Consider the following 18,409-nt stretch of genomic DNA (forward strand, 5'->3'; position numbering starts at 1 on the left):
TTCTAAACTCTTGAATTATGTCAATACAGTTTTTCAATATTATTTTTGTATCATGATGCGATCTTTTTATAAAAATATGTGTTTCTTCATGTGTGACGTGTAGTGCTCACTTGTACAATCGTAAATAGATGTGACATGTGGCTTCAAGAGCTCCAGCAATATGTTCATCATTGTTTTGTAGATGGAACATTACTAGTATTCCATTCTTCCTGTTGTCCAGTGTTATGTTTCTAATCTCTGTTCACAATACCATCATTATACTTTCATAAGTCAATTAGTTGTTGTCGGTATTGTGGCTGTTGCGTGCAACAAGCATCGCTAAACATGTTTCAAAGTGTAAATATCCGAACAAGGTAACCAGTTGTTTCAGATCCCTCCGCCAAACTGTTCCCATGAAACAAAAAGATGTGACGAATGGTTGAATATATCAGTGCTTGAGTTGAAACTAATATCTGTTAACAGCGCACAGACTGCGAGGCTTAGAGTGCAGTCTCATTTTGCGTGACAGAGAAGAAACCAGGTCGGGCGATCTTTTTATTTTTATTTTTAATAAAATGTATTTATTCCTACGTGGCTGTGATGCACTGCTCACTTATACAATCGTAATCGCCGAAATGGATATGAACGGAGGCTTAAAGATCTCCAATATGTTTGTGAATGTGTGACGATCTGGAGCGAGACAGAGCGCCGCCTGATGTGAAGAGAATACAATGCACTGCACTGCGGCAAAACCAGTAGGTTTGAAAACCAGTAGGGGTGTAACACCGGTGAGGTTTCAGCTTTGCAGCGGTGTCCCCGCCGTCCCTTTCATCACGGCCCAGTTCATGAAGAAAACCCACACCGTCAGTTTGCCTCAGCAGCTGCTAGAGGAAGACTAGAGGCCTTTAGATTGTATCATGGTGGAGTTAATGGTTGACAAACAAGAGAAAAATGTTCTGTTTAACCCTCCTGTTACCTTTACATTTACTAACATATTTTACCCTCGGGGTCAATTTGACCCGAGCAATTAAAACCTCCAGAAAATTATCAGAATTTATATTGCTTCCCAAGTTTAAGTGTGAGGTACTTTATGTTTGTTTGTTGACTACCTAAATAGCCCTTTAAATAAATAGAGAAGTTGATATTTCTTATATGTTTGACACAGTGAAAAACAGCCTGGGGTCAAATTGACCCCAAAGAACACCGACATTAAACATTGAATGGGGTCAAATTGACCCGAAAGGTAACAGGAGGGTTAAACATTCTGTTTAGGATGAAGATGTATTAATGTTCCATATGGAAGAAAACTGCTAAATAACTGCTGAGTTGCAGCACCATTGTATAGAAGAATGTATAAATGTATATATCCGTCTTTTGTCATAAATCTCTATGTTCTCACAAAATATACCGAGAATATCGGTAATATGTGATTAATCATGATTAATCCACAAAAACCTGTGATTAACCCGATGAAAATTTTTAATCGTTTCACAGCCCTAATATATATATATATATACTTGAGTGAGTCAATGTTCCTCATAAAAGAGTTATTTATTCACACATAAAGAACCAAACATTGATCCATTTAAATGAAATAAGTGTTGAAATGAAACTTGTTGTGATCCTTGTGATCAGGTTCATCCTCTCTCTGAAGTCATGAATCCTCCGGCCGTAAGCTGCTTCTACACGTCTGCTACCAGCTGCAGGAAACCTTGTGAAGTGGAGTTCACATTAAAACATGAACTCATCTGATTGGATGATGAACAGATTGTTTCTGTCATCTTTTCTTCTTCTTTCACTGATGTGATTTTAACTAAATGTCTGTTTACAGAAGAAGATGAAACCAAAGTGAAAGCCACTCGTGTTCATGATGTCAATAATGATTCATTGTGTGTTGATATAATAAACTCTGTGTGTTGTTTTGTGTGTTTACAGACTGTCAGGCTGTGAGATCACAGAGGAAGGCTGTTCTTCTCTGGGATCAGCTCTGAAGTCAAACCCCTCCAGTCTCAGAGAACTGGATCTGAGAGGAAACCAGCTGCAGGATTCAGGAGTGAAGCTGCTGACTGGTTTTCTGGAGAGTCCACGTTGTAGCCTGGAGACTCTGAGGTGGGTTCACTGTCTGCTGCTAGTGTAGCACCTTCATGTTTAATCAATAACTGTTTGATGGATCTACGTATTGATCCATCAAGTGTTTCATTTCCTGGTGACATGTTCCACTTCACATCAGCTGCCTCGTTGCATGTCATCCTCTACAAGCACGACATGGACAACTTGTCTGGCTTCATGCTGCTGATGGATTACTGAACAGGCCTATGGGACAGAGCCAGGGGCCACAGAGCCAGGGGCCAAAGTGTCAGGGGCCACAGGGTCAGGGGCCACAGAGCCAGGGGCCACAGTGTCAGGGGCCAAAGTGTCAGGGGCCAAAGGGTCAGAGGTCAAAGCTTCAGGGCCCAAACGGTCAGGCGCATAACGGGTCAGGGGCCAAAGGATAAGGGGCCCCCTGTCCTTCACCTACAGAATGTCGCTCAGAGAGACTCAAAGAGTATTGATGAGTACCATGTACCATACTTTATTAATATATATATATATATATTAGGGCTGGGCACGTTAACGCGTTAATCTTGCGTTAACACATCAATTAATTAACGCCGACAATTATTTTATCGCGCGTTAACGCAGGTTTTATTATTTATTTTATTATTGTAAAAGTGTGTTGCTCACAGGCTTTTATTTTGTAAAAGTCTGCTACTGATTGCTGCGGAACCGGAAAAGAAAGTCATTCGCGGTTTAACAAACATGGAGAATCTCAACAAATGACGGCAGGTATGAGACGCCCTCAAGACACACGTCACACGGAGAATACACGAGTTGTATGAAAAGGAGAGGACTGCAAAGCGACAGCTTCACAACGTGCTGTTGCTCTCATGGGGACGACTGGACATCGGGGGACCAGACGTCCTCTTTTCCCCGGACATGTCCTCTTTTTGAGACCTAACAAATGCGTCCGGCAGGGATTCCAAAAACGTCCGGGATTTTGCTTCATCGGATATTTGTGTTTCTCTGGGTTTTCATAAACTAGTATTTACCCCTTACAAGTTTTGGAAATGGTATCTCCCAGAATAGAGAACAGTCATTGGTCGACCGATCTCAGGGTTGCCAGATACACGATAATTATCCTCCAAATACAACCATTTTGAGCCTTTGGTGCGATACTTCACCATTTCCAATCTGGCAACACGGAGCACCTTGCCGCCTCCACTAGTTCATTGGTGTTTGTGCTATAAACTACGACCAGCGCCGCCGCTCCCATAGCGCACTATGCGGAGGGCACCACGTCCTGAGGGGCTCCACTAAATAGGCAACTAAAAAATCATCATAGTTATAATAATTATAATGCCGATATTATTCTAGTCTAGAAATATTAGGCACCTTTTAGGCATGTATATCACAAAACAGGCAGAACAAGAGAGATGTTTAATCTCAGCACCCCCCCCCCCAGACGAAGTATCCTCTTTTTCACTTTAGTTCATATGGCAGTACATTTAAAATAAGTCTCAAGTTCTAGGAATTGACAAACTGCACTGAAAGTGTTTTCTGGTGTCTCACTCTAAGTTTGTTGCTTTTCAATTTAAAGTTCTTAAAGACGACGGGGTCGACAGAAACAAAGTCATATGTAACCACTGCCAAGATGAATTGTCTTATCACCGGAGTACTTCCAGTCTTAAATATCATTTAAATGCTAAACACACCGTTGATGCGAATCATACAACCAAACACAGTGGAGCGAGGCTTCGGCAGACGACGCTGCAGGGAGGAGATCAACCAAGAGAAGCTCACCAATGTCACAGCGAAGTGGATCGCTACAGACTGCAGGCCGGTTAGTCTTGTGGAAGACGTCGGTCTGAGAAACATTTAGAGAATCTCAACAAATGACGGCAGGTATGAGACTCAAGACACACATCACACGGAGAATACACGAGTTGTATGAAAAGGAGAGGACTGTAAAAGCGACAGCTTCACAACGTGCTGTTGCTCTCATGGGGACGACTGGACATCGGGTGACCAGACGTCCTCTTTTCCCCGGACATGTCCTGCTTTTGAGACCTAAAAAATGCGTCCGGCTGGGATTCCAAAAATGTCGGGATTTTGCTTCGTCGGATATTTGTGTTTCTCTGGGTTTTCATAAACTAGTATTTACCCCTTACAAGTTGTGGAAATGGTTTCTCCCTTACGGTCCACCTTCTTGCGTGAGCTCTGACAGAATAGAGAACAGTCATTGGTCGACCGATCTCAGGGTTGCCAGATACACGATAATTATCCTCCAAATACAACCATTTTGAGCCTTTGGTGCGATACTTCACCATTTCCAATCTGGCAACACGGAGCACCTTGCCTCCACTAGTTCATTGGTGTTTGTGCTATAACACGACCAGCGCCGCTCCCATAGCGCACTCACGCTGTGCGGAGGGCACCACGTCCTGAGGGGCTCCACTAAATAGGCAACTAAAAAATCATCATAGTTATAATAATTATAATGCCGATATTATTTCAGTCTAGAAATATTAGGCACCTTTTAGGCATGTATATCACAAAACAGGCAGAACAAGAGAGATGTTTAATCTCAGCACCCCCCCCCCCCCAGACGAAGTGTCCTCTTTTTCACTTTAGTTCATATGGCAGTACATTTAAAATAAGTGTCAAGTTCTAGGAATTGACAAACTGCACTGAAAGTGTTTTCTGGTGTCTCACTCTAACAGGGACAACACATGTTATGGCACTTTCATTCATATGGCAGAACATTTAAAATAGAAGTGCACTATACACTACTTTTGAATTAATTATTGGATTTTGTGTATACAAATGCGATTAATCGTGATTAATCAGGGAAATCATGCGATTAATCGCGATTAAAAATGTTAATCGTTGCCCAGCCCTAATATATATATATATATATATATATATATATATATACTAGAGTGAGTCAATGTTCCTCATAAAAAGAGTTATTTATTCACACATAAAGAACCAAACATTTATCCATTGAAATGAAATAAGTGTTGAAATGAAACTTGTTGTGATCCTTGTGATCAGGTTCATCTTCTCTCTGAAGTCATGAATCCTCCGGCCGTAAGCTGCTACCGTCTGCTACCAGCTGCAGGAAACCTTGTGAAGTGGAGTTCACATTAAAACATGAACTCATCTGATTGGATGATGAACAGATTGTTTCTGTCATCTTTTCTTCTTCTTTCACTGACGGGATTTTAACTAAATGTCTGTTTACAGAAGAAGATGAAACCAAAGTGAAAGCCACTCGTGTTCATGATGTCAATAATGATTCATTGTGTATTGATATAATAAACTCTGTGTGTTGTTTTGTGTGTTTACAGACTGTCACGCTGTGAGATCACAGAGGAAGGCTGTTCTTCTCTGGGATCAGCTCTGAAGTCAAACCCCTCCAGTCTCAGAGAACTGCATCTGAGTGGAAACCAGCTGCAGGATTCAGGAGTGAAGCTGCTGACTGGTTTTCTGGAGAGTCCACGTTGTAGCCTGGAGACTCTGAGGTGGGTTCACTGTCTGCTGCTAGTGTAGCACCTTCATGTTTAATCAATAACTGTTTGATGGATCTACGTATTGATCCATCAAGTGTTTCATTTCCTGGTGACATGTTCCACTTCACATCAGCTGCCTCGTTGCATGTCATCCTCTACAAGCACGACATGGACAACTTGTCTGGCCTCATGCTGCTGATGGATTACTGAACAGGCCTATGGGACAGGGCCAGGGGCCACAGGGTCAGGGGCCACAGAGCCAGGGGCCAAAGTGTCAGGGGCCCAAGGTTCAGGGGCCACAGGGTCAGGGGCCACAGGGTCAGGGGGCCAAAGGGTCAGGGCCAATGGGTCAGGGGCCAGAGAGCCAGGGGCCGCAGGGTCAGGGACCAAGGGTCAGGGCCAATGGGTCAGGGGCCAGAGAGCCAGGGGCCACAGGGTCAGGGACCAAAGGGTCAGGGGCCAAAGGGTCAAGGGCCAAAGGGTCAGGGGCCACATGGTCAGGGGGCCAAAGGGTCAGGGGCCACATGGTCAGGGGGCCAAAGGGTCAGGGGCCACAGGGTCAGGGGCCACAGGGTCACAGGGAACAAAGTGTCAGGGGCCACAGGGTCAATGACCAGAGGGTCAGGGGCCACAGGTTCAGGGCCCAAATGGTCAAAGGCAACAGGGTCAGGGGACCAAAATGTCAGGGGCCACAGGGTCAGGGGCCCCCTGTCCTTCACCTACAGAATGTCGCTCAGAGAGACTCAAAGAGTATTGATGAGTATACTATATGTACCATACTTTATTAATATTAGATATATATATATATTTACTTGAGTGAGTCAATGTTCCTCATAAAAAGAGTTATTTATTCACACATAAAGAACCAAACATGTATCCATTGAAATGAAATAAGTGTTGAAATGAAACTTGTTGTGATCCTTGTGATCAGGTTCATCTTCTCTCTGAAGTCATGAATCCTCCGGCCGTAAGCTGCTTCTACACGTCTGCTACCAGCTGCAGGAAACCTTGTGAAGTGGAGTTCACATTAAAACATGAACTCATCTGATTGGATGATGAACAGATTGTTTCTGTCATCTTTTCTTCTTCTTTCACTGACGGGATTTTAACTAAATGTCTGTTTACAGAAGAAGATGAAACCAAAGTGAAAGCCACTCGTGTTCATGATGTCAATAATGATTCATTGTGTATTGATATAATAAACTCTGTGTGTTGTTTTGTGTGTTTACAGTCTGTCATTCTGTGGGATCACAGAGGAAGGCTGTTCTTCTCTGGGATCAGCTCTGAAGTCAAACCCCTCCAGTCTCAGAGAACTGCATCTGAGCTTCAACCAGCTGCAGGATTCAGGAGTGAAGCTGCTGACCACGTTTTCTGGAGAGTCCACGTTGTAGCCTGGAGACTCTGAGGTGGGTTCACTGTCTGCTGCTAGTGTAGCACCTTCATGTTTAATCAATAACTGTTTGATGGATCTACGTATTGATCCATCAAGTGTTTCATTTCCTGGTGACATGTTCCACTTCACATCAGCTGCCTCGTTGCATGTCGTCCTCTACAAGCACGACATGGACAACTTGTCTGGCCTCATGCTGCTGATGGATTACTGAACAGGCCTATGGGACAGAGCCAGGGGCCACAGGGTCAGGGGCCACAGAGCCAGGGGCCAAAGTGTCAGGGGCCAAAGGGTCAGGGGCCACAGGGTCAGGGGCCACAGTGTCAGGGGCCAAAGGGTCAGGGCCAATGGGTCAGGGGCCAGAGAGCCAGGGGCCACAGGGTCAGGGGCCAAAGGGTCAGGGCCAATGGGTCAGGGGCCAGAGAGCCAGGGGCCACAGGGTCAGGGACCAAAGGGTCAGGGGCCAAAGGGTCAAGGGCCAAAGGGTCAGGGGCCACATGGTCAGGGGGCCAAAGGGTCAGGGGCCACATGGTCAGGGGGCCAAAGGGTCAGGGGCCACAGGGTCAGAGGCCACAGGGTCACAGGGAACAAAGTGTCAGGGGCCACAGGGTCAATGACCAGAGGGTCAGGGGCCACAGGTTCAGGGCCCAAATGGTCAAAGGCAACAGGGTCAGGGGACCAAAATGTCAGGGGCCACAGGGTCAGGGGCCCCCTGTCCTTCACCTACAGAATGTCGCTCAGAGAGACTCAAAGAGTATTGATGAGTATACTATATGTACCATACTTTATTAATATTAGATATATATATATATTTACTTGAGTGAGTCAATGTTCCTCATAAAAAGAGTTATTTATTCACACATAAAGAACCAAACATTTATCCATTTAAATGAAATAAGTGTTGAAATGAAACTTGTTGTGATCCTTGTGATCAGGTTCATCTTCTCTCTGAAGTCATGAATCCTCCGGCCGTAAGCTGCTTCTACACGTCTGCTACCAGCTGCAGGAAACCTTGTGAAGTGGAGTTCACATTCAAACTAGGGCTGTGAAAAATAACGCGTTAACTCAGTTAATTCAATTTCAGGTTTAACTAGTTTTGTTTTTTTTAACGGATTTAACGCATGCGCAGAATGAGCTTCCAATCCGTCTGTTGTTGGTCGTCGGGATGAAAAAAAAGTCACTTGCAAAATGAGCTTCCAATACACCACTTCAATCTGAACTCTGTCCGCTCTCATGCAGACGGTCTGTTCATCGGTAATGATCCTTCCGCAGGTTCACCTCCGGAAACCTTGTTACGACTTTTACTTCCTGTAGATCAGGGTCTCAACACGTCGATCGCGACCTGCCAGTCGATCGCGCGTAGTGTTGGTAGATCGCATGACATTAAAGAGATTGGCCCGCCCCTGACATGTTCTCTAGAGCACGTCTTTGTTCTTTTATTACACTAAGCGTCTGTTGATGATCGTGTCTCCACGGCGGCATGTCATTTCTGTCTCCTCGCGATGCGTTAACAATTATCGTTCTCCGTCTCGCGCCACAGAGCTCCGTGCGCGCATCAGGACCGAGCAAAAAAGTCCTTGTCAATCTGTCCACCTGTCCGGGCCGGTGAGGTTTCAGCTTTGCAGCGGTGTCCCATCATCCCTTTCATCACGGCCCAGTTCATGAAGAAAACCCACAGTCAGTTTGCCTCAGCTGCTAGAGGAAGACTAGAGGCCTTTAGATTGTATCATGGTGGAGTTAATGGTTGACAAACAAGAGAAACATGCTCTGTTTAACCCTCCTGTTACCTTTACATTTACGAACATATTTTACCCTCGGGGTCAATTTGACCCCAGCAATTAAAACCTCCAGAAAATTATTAGAATTAATATTGCTTCCCAAGTTTAAGTGTGAGGTACTTTATGTTTGTTTGTTGACTACCTAAATAGCCCTTTAAATAAATAAAAAAGTTGATATTTCTTATATGTTTGACAGTGAAAAACAGCCTGGGGTCAAATTGACCCCAAAGAACACCGACATTAAACATTGAATGGGATCAAATTGACCCGAAAGGTAACAGGAGGGTTAAACATTCTGTTTAGGATGAAGATGTATTAATGTTCCATTTGGAAGAAAACTGCTAAATAACTGCTGAGTTGCAGCACCATTGTATAGAAGAATGTATAAATGTATATATCCGTCTTTTGTCAATAATCTCTATGTTCTCACAAAATATACCGAGAATATCGGTAATATGTGATGAATCATGATTAATCCACAGAAACCTGTGATTAACCCGATTACAACTTTTAATCGTTTCACAGCCCTAATTAAAACATGAACTCATCTGATTGGATGATGAACAGATTGTTTCTGTCATCTTTTCTTCTTCTTTCACTGACGGGATTTTAACTAAATGTCTGTTTACAGAAGAAGATGAAACCAAAGTGAAAGCCACTCGTGTTCATGATGTCAATAATGATTCATTGTGTATTGATATAATAAACTCTGTGTTGTTTTGTGTGTTTACAGTCTGTCATACTGTAGGATCACAGAGGAAGGCTGTTCTTCTCTGGGATCAGCTCTGAAGTCAAACCCCTCCAGTCTCAGAGAACTGGATCTGAGAGGAAACCAGCTGCAGTATTCAGGAGTGAAGCTGCTGACTGGTTTTCTGGAGAGTCCACATTATAGACTGGAGACTCTGAGGTCAGTCGAGGGTTTGAATATATGTGTTGTTGTTGTTGTTGTTGTTGTTGTTGTTGTTGTTGTTGTTGTTTCTCTTTCTACTGATGTGCTGCTTCACTGGCAGCTGATGGAGGGAGTCTCTGGAGACACTGATCCATCTCTTCTGTTGTCTTCTTCTTCTCTCCCCAGATGTTATTGATCAGCTGAGTGCTGATGATCCAGAGAGCATCTGGTCTTGTTCTGACGTTCCAACGCTTGTTTTGCTGATGTTTCTGCCGCTTCGTTTCCCTTTACCCGTCTCTGTGCTGGCACCCACATGAATGCCACCAAAATACCACCTGACTAAGTGGGAGCAGTGTTTCCTAGATGTCGTTGATTATATCCTGCCTGCTATGAGATGTGACTGTAATGATGATAACGCTGAACTGGAATCTGAACCAATGACAACCTTTCTGACCTGAAGCTCCTCCACCCACTGCAGCGCTGGTCAGACGGCCAAAGCCTCAACTGTCAACACGACAGATGGTCTGATGACCTTCGTCTGACCTCATAGTTAAAGGAACGATAACTGCACATCCAGTTCTCCCTGTATTGGGCTCTTTAGATCCATCTGTGTCCGCCGGGGTAAACGATTGACCTGCTGTCTGCAGTGTCTCCTCTTCTCCTCGTTGTCTAGTTGTTGTCTTTGGTTCCGTCTTCCCTGTGCCTGGATATTCTTGACCTGCCTGTTTGACCCTGCCTGCTTGCCCTGACCCCGATTCCCTGCCTGCCCCCTTTTGGACGTTTTGTCTGATTAAAGAGTCTTTTTGTTATTCACATCTGAGTCCTGCCTGTCTCTCTGCGCCTGAGCCCCACCCCGTGACAAGAACCTGACAAATATGATATTATGGCATAAAAAGTCATTACAAAATAATAGTATAAGATGTAAAAAAAATAGCCTTTAAAAAAGTATCTCATAAGTCCTCATTTGTATGTCATAACAAATCAACTATGTCATAGTATGGCATTTAAATTTGATATCAAAATATATTATAAGAGTCATAATATTGTTAGACATAGAAATGTCACAAGACATGCCACAGTAGAGTATGTCGTAAAAACACATGAACGTCACACGCCAAGATAGCGCCGTTATTCTGATCGCTTCTTAGAGTTTCAGCAGTTATATTACATTTTTTTGGCGTCTTTTTACGCTGTCAGTAGTTGTTCTTTTTATATAAACTTTAAAATTAGAGTGCGTGAACCCAGCAGCAGAGGGGAAACGCTGCCCCCTGTCTGCCTGGAGCAGATTTGACAGTCATTACACATTGCACCTTCAAATGCTGATGATTTATTCTTGAATACATGTATTGTTCACTTTATATGTGTTGTTCACTTTAACACGTGAATGGAGGAAGTCTCACAACAAATGACACACTGGCACTTCTATGAAATGGGACTGAAACTTTGATTTTATTTCAGGAAATTAAATGAAAATGGTAAAATGTGAAAAGTGAAACAGCGACGTCTGAATGCAGATTCATATTTATACACTGAGAAGATTAAATACCTTAAATTACGCTCTAGATTAGTTGTATTTTATTCTCATTGGTGAGTATTTGTTCTGTATGTAAATGCCTGCTGGGACGCCTGTGTTTCAGTTTTGTTTGTTTGGGGGGGGGGGGGGAATCTACTATTTACTATTTACTGTTTAATTCATTTATAGCTCTGTCTCTCTGAATTTTGAGAATTCAAAATGTGGAATGATTTAATAAGATATAAACCAAGCTGCCTGAAATCAAGAAGCATCAAATAGTGAATAACTGGTCAACTTAAAAGGAATGTGGAACCTTTAAATCACAAGAAACGTAATTTATAAGTTGGGAGCAAAAACAAAAAAGCGTAAAATATTTACACACACATAATCAGTGTGAACAATGACAACAATATGACACAACCAGAAGAAGAGTTGAAGACATTAATGTGTTGAAGGCGACCTCTTGTTTCTATGATTTCATTGTTGAGACGTAAGAACAAAACAATGCGTTGGGACGACTCCGACTTCGCTCCTGACAAACAGATGTGTTGCAGCAACATGTAACTGCAACGACTCTGAATAATAATAACTTCATCATATATAATAAATAACTTCAGCTTTCTGTTCATCTCCGATACACACATATATACATTCATACAAACGTATATAAATATACATATCATGTTTATATACTGTATATTTAAAAAATGTTGCATACATATATATTTAAATTTGTGTAAATATATATATATATATAATTTAAAAAATTATATACATATATATATTTTTAATTGTATCTATATTTTTATTAAATATGTATACATATATAAATATATATATAAAAATGTATATATTTATACAACAAAATAAAAATATAAAGTAAACATGAAGTACTAATGTATTAGCAGATATAGATTTTAGTGTACACGGCGACTTTAGACCTCTTCATGTGTGTCATGTGTCTTATGTGAAGCCATGTACATTTGTTTGTTTGTTTGTTTGTTTGTTTGAGAGCAGAGAGGAGAGGCATAAAACACGTGGGCGGATGAGATCATCACACACAGAGCAGACGGAAGAGAAACCAGGAACACTGTACATTCCCTCCTGGGAGTCAAACTACGGATCATCACAGAGTTCACAAGAAGACAGGAGACTCCCCCCCCCCCCCTCCAGTGCAGACGAGTTCAGGTTGTGTGTGGCTGCAGGAGAGGAGAGCACTGCCTCAAGAGGGCCTCGGGGGTCCAAGTCCAGCTTCCTTCTCCCCCGGACGGGGACCAAATCCTCCCGGACCCTCGGCGGCCGGCCTGCGGATGAGGCGGACGACTCAAAATATGTAAAGCTGGTTCTGATAGATATCCATATATACATACAGTCAGGACCAGAACGATTTGGACATTGACACAATCCTCATCATGTTGGCTCTGTACACCACCACAATGGATTTTGAATGAAACAATCCAGATGTGCTTTAAGAGACCTTCAGCTTTAATGTGAGGGTCTTTACCTCCTCATCAGATGAACGGTGCAGGAATTACAACACATGTTGTACATGGCGCCTCCTTCTTAAGGGATCAAAAGTCATTGGACAAACTAACATCATCATCATTGTAATTGTCAATTGTAATACTTGGCTGGAAATCCTTTGCAGTCAATGACATGAAGTCTGGAACCAGAGACGTCTCCAGACGCTGGATTTCATCCCTGGTGACGCTCTGCCAGGCCTCGACTGCCACTGTCTTCACCTCCTGATGCTTCTTGGGGCATTTTGCCTTCAGTTTGGTCTTCAGCAAGTGAAATGCAGCTCCATTGGATTCAGGTCAGGTGATTGACTTGACAATAGTCCTTTTATGAATGTCAATCATAGTGGACACCAGGACAATATTCATGTATTTAATGACACAACATTGTATTTGAGGTGTAGCAAATACATGATATATTCCTCTACATTTCTAGGAACACAGCGAAAAATAAAACATGCAAAATAATAAATAAAGAACAATCTCGCTTTCCATTCTGCTCACAGCTCAACGGTCAGAGCCCAAATGTCCTGAGGACGGCACCCGGACGCTGTTGGGTCGAGTCGTTCCTGACCAGAAGGTCTCTGCCCGGGCCTTTTATTGTGAAAGGGAAGAACCAAGGAGCTGTAATAGGCTGCGGTTAACAATGGGGGGAACCATGTTCATTATTCCAAAGATATGACATCGTACAACCCACATGTATGTCCCAGTCACTGCAGCTGGAGACTCTCTGGTCCCTGTGGCTGAAGCAGGACTGTCCTCTGGCCGCCAGAGCCTTGATGCACGTCTTGCCCTGGAGGACGCTGTCCACAGCGTCGATGAAACTGGACTTTGCAGCTCCAACTGGTCCGTGAAGAAGAATCCTGATGTGCTGCCTTCAGTCTGAGGAGTGTCTCCTTCACACACTGCAGAGCGCTGTGTTTGTCTCTGGAGGAGGACACATGACATCACTGAGGAGCCGGGAGACGCCGATGAAGAGGGGAATCTCAGATGATTGATTTACTTTGGACTCAACTGGCCTCTGTGGTCGGGTGCTTTCGTGGACATGAATTGTCTGATTTCTTTACGTGTCGCTCAGGATGAAGTGAAAGTAAATGGTCAGTCGATGAGGATCTTTATTCGTGGTGAAACACACAACATAAAATGCATCCAGGTGACTAAGCAGGTGACGTCCTCTTCAAGCAGAAGTCCAGTGTCGTGCAGCACGTTGTGGTTTCATGGCTCTAAACCACAGATTAGATTTTCCTTTAGGAGTCCCACAGTTACAGGATTACAGCAGCAAGCGGGGCCAAAGTAATATAAATAGTGAACATTAACCAACAGTAATAAACACATCGACAGTAATCATCAGGGATGATAACTTAGCCATCGGCCTCCTGTCTCCCACCACCTCCACCTCACCATGGGGGCACCCAGGAGACTGTTGTTGTTGTGGCCTAAACCTAACTGTTGTTGTTGACAATAACATCTCTTGTTAAAGCTTTGTGATGAAAAGATGAACATAACTTTCTGTCCGTCAACAGATTGTGTTGACGTTGTCGTGAACTTCCGTGACACGGAGTTTCTTGTGCGTTGTAAAAGGGGCGGAGGCGGTTTACGAGTGTTTTACTGTCCATGGACGGTTTAGTTTCACACTATAAATGGACACACATTGAACCTTTGGAAGTTATTAAAGTAGTTAATGATAAACAGTGAACCATGAGGCCGAGCTGAGTGGATGAAGTCGATGAGACTCATGAAGCAGACACTCGCCCCCAGTCGATGCTCCTCCAGGGTCACTGAGAACTGACGAGGACCAGAAATTAAAATACTACAACATTCGAGTCACTTTTTATGAATGATGATCAGAAATAATTTTACGTGAAGGAGGAGGAGGAGGAGAAGGAAGAGGTGGAGAGTAGAAGAACGATTTGATCCATTTACTGCAGTCTTTCCCCCGGGAAACCTTTCGCTTTCTATTTTTTTGTTCTTTCCCCAAACTATAACTTAGATCATATTAAAAAAGAATTTGGGAAAAAAAGTATTTAACCCCTTTTTCTTGGTCAGAGAAATTTAGACCCTTTTCCCTGGGTTTCAGCGGGCATCAAATCTCTGTAACTCAGAAAGACAAGGCGTTGGGTTTGTTTCATAATAAAAGTGCAGCCCAGTGAGCTCTGATGACAGGAGTCATTTTTTTCTTTGATTTATTTAAACAAAAAAGTATACAAAATAATAATTTAAAAAGATCTCATGGTCTTCGGTAAAAAACTTTTCATGTCAAGCTCTGTTCCTGTTGCTCATGGCGTCTAAATAGCTGGAGTCAGTCATTAACATAAAGATCTTTAAATATATTCAACTAGTTCTTCAAAATGAGCATAAATCAAATATAAATTATAAAAAATTTCTGAAACTTAAATATACAAAACCCCTTTGTTTCAAGTGTATTGATTACTCAACTCTGTCAGACATTATTTTGGCATTGGTCCTTTGGTTACATCCCCAAAATGTCTTGCATTTGTACCATACTTTATTAATATTATATATATATATATATTTTGAGTCAATGTTCCTCATAAAAGAGTTATTTATTCACATAAAGAACCAAACATAAATGAAATAAGTGTTGAAATGAAACTTGTTGTGATCCTTGTGATCAGGTTCATCTTCTCTCTGAAGTCATGAATCCTCCGCTAAGTGCTTCTACGTCTGCTACCAGCTGCAGGAAACCTTGTGAAGTGGAGTTCACATTAAAACATGAACTCATCTGATTGGATGATGAACAGATTGTTTCTGTCATCTTTTCTTCTTTTTCACTGACGGATTTTAACTAAATGTCTGTTTACAGAAGAAGATGAAACCAAAGTGAAAGCCACTCGTGTTCATGATGTCAATAATGATTCATTGTGTATTGATATAATAAACTCTGTGTTGTTTGTGTGTTTACAGTGTCAGTGGATCACAGAGGAAGGCTGTTCTTCTCTGGGATCAGCTCTGAAGTCAACCCCTCCAGTCTCAGAGAACTGGATCTGAGGAAACCAGCTGCAGGATTCAGGAGTGAAGCTGCTGACTGGTTTTCTGGAGATCACTTTTAGCCTGGAGACTCTGAGGTGGGTTCACTGTCTGCTGCTAGTGTAGCACCTTCATGTTTAATCAATAACTGTTTGATGGATCAGATTGATCCATCAATGTTTATTTTCCCGGTGACATGTCACTTCACATTAGCCTGCCTTCATGTCCCTCTACAAAGACATGGACAACTTCTCTCATGCTGCTGATGGATTACTGAACAGGCCTATGGGACAGAGAACATCAAAAGTCAGATAAGGTCAGGGTCCTTCACCACAGAATGCTCAGAGAGACTCAAAAGTAGATGATAATATATACCTATATTAAAATATATATATATATATTTTTGTCATGTCCCATGTCTATTCACAGAAATAAACTGGCAAAAATCAATGTTTAAAAAGACAAAGGTTTATTTATTCAACAAAAAAGAAAAGTCCATAGTTAATAACTAGAAAAAAGGGTTTTTAAACAAACTTATCTTCAGCAAAGTCCATCTAACAAAATCCTCCTCTGTTGTTCTCACTTGGGGTTTTTTCTGGGTTCTCTCTGACTCAGTCCTTTCCTTGGGTCTCCCCTGTCTCCCCTTCAGCCCGCCTATTGTCCTGCACCAGCTGGTGCATGGTGAGGCAGGCTGGGGGCTGAGCAGCTTTTGTCGGACCAAAAGGGGCAGCAAATGGTCAGAGCCAATTCAGGGGGCCAAGGTCAGAGGTCAAAAAGTCAGGACCAACGGTCATGGGCATAAGTGTCAGGGCCAAGGGTCAGAGCCTGAAGGTCAGGCCAAATGGTCAAGGGCCAAAGGTTCAGAGGCCAAATGATCCGGGCCAAGAGTCAGGGGTCCAAAGCAGGTCCTCATTCATGTCTCCTGTGATATTTTCAGGATCACTTGTTATGACTACAGATGGTACAGAACTTGGTGCTATACCAGTTTGATCATATTCTGTCTAATCTCCACTGTATCAAAGATAACTTTAGTTTTCATCCAAAGCACTGTGGTTTTGATGATTTTTTCATGTATAATACTGTTTTCATTGTTTGTAAACAAACACTTTTGGGGATCAGTTTTGAGTGATTGAACTCAGCCTTCAGAGACTCATTCTTACCACCTTTAAATCTTCTGGATACATAAATTTAATGCTTTTTTTCTGACTACTGTGTTTTGTTGTTCTGTTCTTTTGTCTCATATATGCATTCTTTTCTGTTCTTTTGATTTCTTTAGCGTCTTTTGGGGCATTGAAAAACACAAATATAATGGTTTTTTTTATTAATATTCGATGATAGGTTTAGTTACAGGTCTGGGCGGAATCGGCCAGGGGGAAAAAAATCATTTGGGGGGGTGGTCAATTTTAAAGCTTGCATCAAAAAGGGGGCCTGACCCCCAGAATGTAACTCAAAAGACAAAATATTGATGAATTTTTTATACTTTTTTTAAAAAATATATATATATATAAAATTGAGAGAGTCAATGTTCCTCATAAAAGAGTTATTTATTCACATAAAGAACCAAACATTTATCCATTTAAATGAAATAAGTGTTGAAATGAAACTTGTTGTGATCCTTGTGATCAGGTTCATCTTCTCTCTGAAGTCATGAATCCTCCGGCCGTAAGCTGCTTCTCCACGTCTGCTACCAGCTGCAGGAAACCTTGTGAAGTGGAGTTCACATTAAAACATGAACTCATCTGATTGGATGATGAACAGATTGTTTCTGTCATCTTTTCTTCTTCTTTCACTGACGGGATTTTAACTAAATGTCTGTTTACAGAAGAAGATGAAACCAAAGTGAAAGCCACTCGTGTTCATGATGTCAATAATGATTCATTGTGTATTGATATAATAAACTCTGTGTGTTGTTTTGTGTGTTTACAGACTGTCACGCTGTGGGATCACAGAGGAAGGCTGTTCTTCTCTGGGATCAGCTCTGAAGTCAAACCCCTCCAGTCTCAGAGAACTGGATCTGACAGGAAACCAGCTGCAGGATTCAGGAGTGAAGCTGCTGACTGGTTTTCTGGAGAGTCCACGTTATAGACTGGAGACTCTGAGGTCAGGAGAGGGTTTGAGTATATGTGTTGTTGTTGTTGACGTCACAGGAGTGAACTGGATCCAGCTGCATCAGTGTTAGGGCAGTGGTCCTCATTCATCAAACTATCAAACTCCTGCTGGTCTTGGTTGGAGCTCTGAGATCAGTCTGACTGAAGCCGGCACACCACTGGCTCTCACTTCAGAGAACCAGCATTACATTTAGAAACAACAACTGTAGCTGGTGTTTCACTGCTCAGTCGTTTCCTCCATGGACGATCATCATTCACTGAAACATCCACTAGTGCTGCTTTGTTCATGTTGAGGAAGTTCCAGATATCCTGGAAACCAAACTTCAAGACATCATGTGGAGAATGTATTCTCTGGATGTAGCAGGACAGTGGCTGCTTTACTGCAGCGAAGTCCATCTTCACAGCGGGCAGTGAACACCTCTCTGGTTCTGCAGTCATGATGCGTTCAGGGCCCTCAGCAAAGACTCAGCCTAGATGACCCAGCCTGTTTCTCTTCTACTGATGTGCTGCTTCACTGGCAGCTGATGGAGGGAGTCTCTGGAGACACTGATCCATCTCTTCTGTTGTCTTCTTCTCTCTCCCAGATGGAAGTGATCAGCTGAGTGCTGATGATGCAGAGAGCAGCTGGTCTTGTTCTGACGCCCCAAAGCTTGTTTTGCTGATGTTTCGCCCGTTTCCACCCGGGCCTGCCCCAA

The 18,409-nt window shown here is 42.7% G+C and overlaps 2 protein-coding genes and 1 pseudogene across 2 annotated transcripts in view; 1 reads left to right on the forward strand and 2 right to left on the reverse strand.

Moving 5' to 3' along the window:
* LOC130196675 (protein NLRC5-like) overlaps window positions 1-18,409 on the reverse strand; it is a 1,158,129-nt gene that overhangs the window by 499,744 nt on the left and 639,976 nt on the right.
* LOC130196681 (protein NLRC3-like) overlaps window positions 1-18,409 on the reverse strand; it is a 223,339-nt pseudogene that overhangs the window by 184,479 nt on the left and 20,451 nt on the right.
* LOC130196679 (NACHT, LRR and PYD domains-containing protein 12-like) overlaps window positions 1-18,409 on the forward strand; it is a 373,575-nt gene that overhangs the window by 83,935 nt on the left and 271,231 nt on the right. Inside the window, 2 exon segments of the mRNA XM_056419002.1 lie at window positions 1,915-2,088; window positions 5,370-5,543. Coding sequence (XP_056274977.1) covers window positions 1,915-2,088; window positions 5,370-5,543 — 348 coding nt within the window.

Source organism: Pseudoliparis swirei, chromosome 7 (genome assembly GCF_029220125.1).
Source record: "Pseudoliparis swirei isolate HS2019 ecotype Mariana Trench chromosome 7, NWPU_hadal_v1, whole genome shotgun sequence".
Taxonomy (NCBI): domain Eukaryota; kingdom Metazoa; phylum Chordata; class Actinopteri; order Perciformes; family Liparidae; genus Pseudoliparis; species Pseudoliparis swirei.